The sequence below is a fragment of the Mandrillus leucophaeus genome, unplaced genomic scaffold, assembly GCF_000951045.1.
Source record: "Mandrillus leucophaeus isolate KB7577 unplaced genomic scaffold, Mleu.le_1.0 Scaffold75, whole genome shotgun sequence".
In the NCBI taxonomy this organism is placed as follows: Eukaryota; Metazoa; Chordata; class Mammalia; order Primates; family Cercopithecidae; genus Mandrillus; species Mandrillus leucophaeus.
Window position 1 is genome coordinate 3,094,719 of NW_012108141.1, and position 4,182 is coordinate 3,098,900.

Genomic DNA, 4,182 nt, shown 5'->3' on the forward strand with positions numbered 1-4,182 from the left:
CATCTATAAAGTGGGAGGTGATAGTATTGTCTATCTTACTGGGTTGTTGTAAGGATTAAATGAATTCACGTTTGTATTGCTCCACTCCACAAATGCTGGTAGAGATTATCATACTCTGGCATGCCCTCCACTAGATGCTTTTAGATAAGAACAGAGAGAGAATTGTACTGTGTGAATCGCCAGAATGAAGGATGAACTGAAGTGTCTGTGTTCATTCTCTTCCTTTGACCTCCACAAGCAAAACCTGCCTCTCCCAAGGGCTGTTAAGAGGAAATTACAAGATAAAATCCTCAATTTCAAATCAATCTAAAATCTTGTGAAAAAGGTACACATTTCTCACTTAGAAAAGGGTATTAGTAACTGTAATTAAAAATTAACTTTGAAGAACTAAAAGTTGCGGAAGATACCACTGAAGAGATGGGTGCAGAGGCTCACATCTGAAATCCCAGCACTCTAGGAGGCTGAGGTAGGAGGATCACTTGAGCTCATGAATGTAAGACCAGCCTGGGCAACACAGGGAGACTTCATCTCAACAAAAAATTAAAAAAAAAAATTAGCCAGACATGGTGGCACATGCTTGTGGTTGGTCCCAACTACTCGAGAAGCTGAAGTGGGAAGATCGCTTGAGCCCAGCAGTTCGAGGGTATAGTGAGCTATGATCCTGCCCCTGCACTCCAGCCTGGGTGAGACAGTAGGAGCCTGTCTCCAAAAAAAAAAAAAAAAAAGATATATAATCACTTTGGATATCTTTACTGGATATGAGCTAGTTCCTTTTGAACTGGTCTTCAATGACTGGGAAATATTAGTGAGGGCTTCTGGTATCTCCAGTGGACAACTCAACTGGCAGAGGTGTCTGGGAATCTGATTCTGTGGATGCTGTGGTTCTAAGTTATTTGTAAGTAACTAATTACAGTTGTGATTCCTTGGGGTAAGGTTTTATGGCTTATGTTTCTTATGTTCCTGATTATTGTTTCCAATGTCAGAGTTCAAAAGCTGGCTCACATCCTAAGACACAATGATATAAGAAGTAGCATTTGTTGAGCCCATTTGCCTGCTCTGGCCCAGGGTGTCAAAACTGCTTCCAGTTTTGCCAATGGCAAAGTTGCTCCTTAGGCTTTCTCTCGGACTAGGCTTTCCAATTTTGGACTGCAAGCTTCACTATAAAAAGCATTTTCCATCATGATCCAGCATACACATTTTGTGTAGTAATGCCTACTCTTAAACTTTTTAACGTACTGGTTAAGACCCACAATTGAGTTGTGATTCATAGTTTCAAAATGTATCTCCAGAAACTGAAGCATAAGATAGCTTGTGGTTGGAACTGGATAAGGCAGAGTCATTTAGTGAGTTCTCAGCATTTAGGGTAGCATTACCCAGAGCACATTCTATCAGTGAATTGCTTAAATTTTCCATGATCAGACAAATTTGGAGGGTTCTAAGACAATCAAGTTAAACAGGTTCTTTTACTCTTGGGCTTCTCAGAGCATTTAAGACAAGCAGTAGTTAGCAAACTAGTTACATCAAATCACCTGGGAAGTATTTAAAACTAGCAAACTAGTTACATCAAATCACCTGGGAAGCATTTAAAACTAGCAAACTGGTTACATCAAATCACCTGGGAAGTATTTAAAACTAGCAGACTAGTTACATCAAATCACCTGGGAAGCATTTAAAACTAGCAAACTAGTTACATCAAATCACCTGGGAAGCATTTAAAACTAGACCATTTTGCCTTACCAGACATCCTGAATCAGCCTCTCCAGGACTGAACTTAGGACTCTGTATTTAGGGAAGTGTATGCAACAAAACGTGCCCAGTGCCCCTGCTGTGCGGCCAAGGTTGAGATCCACCATGCACTGTGAATCTACTAAAAGGATAGTAGGGGCACCATTCTCCCTTCTGTCTTTTGACGTTGGAGCCCCTCTTTTGGAGATCCTTTCTTGAAATTGGTGGTCTCTGGAATACATTTTGGGTAGTGTTTCTATCAAAGTTTCCATTGTTTGTTAGAAATAAGAGGGAGATATATTCATTATTCTAAAATCAACAAAAACTGAGTTTTCTGTAAAATTTCATAGGAGGGACAAGTCATCCTCTACCTTTGGCAATTCTGAGCTAAATAATAGTGATGAAGAGTTTATTATAAGCTAGTATGCAAAATTTCATGAATTATTTTATAGTTCTGTTATCAGTATACTTCTCTATATATCCATCACTATAGATCTTAAACTTGAAGTCCAACTATTGCTATTAATATTAGCCAACACTAACATTGGCCGAACATGTTTTTATCTTGTAAGATAATGTGAAAGCTAAATGTACCTCTGGAAACTCAAAACAATTGTTTATAAACAGGTACTATTGATAGTGGCGAGGGCAAGAGAACTTACTTTTAATAAACTAATAACCATGTTAATTATTGAAGTAAAAACCAGCCTAAGTAATATGTTTTCTTTTTTTGAAATGGAGTCTTGCTCTGTTGCCCAGGCTGGAGTGCAATGGCATGGTCTCAGCTCACTGCAAGCTCCAATTCCTGGGTTCGAGTGATCCTCCTGCCTCAGCCTCCCAAGTAGCTGGGGTTACAGGTGCTCACCACCACACCCAGCTAATTTTTGTATTTTTAGTAGAGATGGGGGTTTCACCATATTGGCCTCGAACTCATGACCTCAGGTGATCCTCCTGCCTCAGTCTCCCAAAGTGCTGGGATTACAGGCGTGAGCTACCATGCTTGGCCTAATACATTTTCTAATACTAAACTAGTTCTGTAGTTCATTATAGATGTGTGTATCTACATGCACGTATGTTCCTGTCACCTGAATTTCCTTTTTCTTCGTCTAAATGGACAGATGTAATGATGTGTGGTAGTCCGCATGGTACCGGGGGTCATCCGGAGTGGCTATCCAGTTTGTAGTCTACGCTTTGGACGAATTCGGTCCGTGGGAAAGGCAGATATACTGCAGACGGTTAATATACAACAGTTGTTGTAGGGAAACAGCAAGACAGGGAGAGAAATAGCACCTATAAAATATCAGCAAATGTTTCTGTGTGTATGTGGGGGTGGCAGTGGGGTTGTATTTTCTTAAGCTGTGCTACTAAAGTGATTTCTCTGTAAATATATTTGTTTTGACTTAGAGATAAAGCTGAGCTGTAGCATTCAATGTAGAATATTGGGCTCTAACTTCCGAGACAGTCAGGAGGAGGATAGAATTGAAAATAAAAATTAAACTATTCTCCCTGCTCTATTTACAACTGGTAATATAACTTGAAAAGTAGCAATTTTCTACAATACCTTTAAAGGTAATGTTGTCTCTTTAGTTTACTTTTGCTGGGTTTATTTTCCACATTGGGGGCTGGAGGGAGATGAGAGGGGAGAGTACCATTTACTGGGCACTGATTATATGTTCGATGTTTTATTCCCTTTCCTTCATTTCATTCTCAGGGTCATATCCCTAGAAGGTAAGTGTCACTGTATCCACGTCTCAGACCATGGAGGCTGAGGGAGGCTGTGCTTTTCTAAGAACAGCCGGTCAGTTGGTACGATCCGAATTCAAACCTGGATCTGTGGGACTCCAGTGCCTCTTCATTTCTCCCCCTATACCAGGCCTCCTCCATCTTCTCAAATCCTATACCACCTCCACCTCCTCAGCCCAGGTTTTCCCTGTATGAATATATGTAAGATAAAACTTGGCTAGTCAGAGACATACCTTTAGTGCTATGTCATGCTTACTGACTGATTTCTAGTTCTTGATGCACTTGTCTTTCCAACCACAGAATAACTAAAAGCAAAACAGTGTCATTCTACTTATGCTTTAATATGGCAAGCGACAGCTTTATGTTTTGGAAGTAGATGGGTAGAAATTATGTGAACTGAAATTTCTTAGTATACAATTTCATAATGCTGTCCTTGGTTTGTGGATTTTGAATAGTCTTCAGGAGACATATGAAGCAAAAAGGAATGAATTCCTGGGAGAACTGCAGAAGAAAGAAGAAGAAATGAGACAAATGTTTGTTATGAGAGTGAAGGAGAAAGAAGCTGAACTTAAAGAGGCAGAGAAAGAGGTAAGCCATCTGTCCTGCTTCCAAGGGAAAGATTTGTAAGAGGGAGATTTTCTTAGTACTTCACACTTTAGAGGATTTCATGATGGTCCAAGTACTTTCTTTTTTTTTTTTTTTTTTTTTTTTGAG

The 4,182-nt window shown here is 39.7% G+C and overlaps 1 protein-coding gene across 1 annotated transcript in view; it reads left to right on the forward strand.

Moving 5' to 3' along the window:
* SEPT11 (septin 11) overlaps positions 1 to 4,182 on the forward strand; it is a 97,954-nt gene that overhangs the window by 81,888 nt on the left and 11,884 nt on the right. Inside the window, exon 8 of the mRNA XM_011966215.1 lies at positions 3,924 to 4,056. Within this exon, the coding sequence (XP_011821605.1) occupies positions 3,924 to 4,056 (133 nt within the window). The remainder of the gene's footprint in view (positions 1 to 3,923; positions 4,057 to 4,182) is intronic.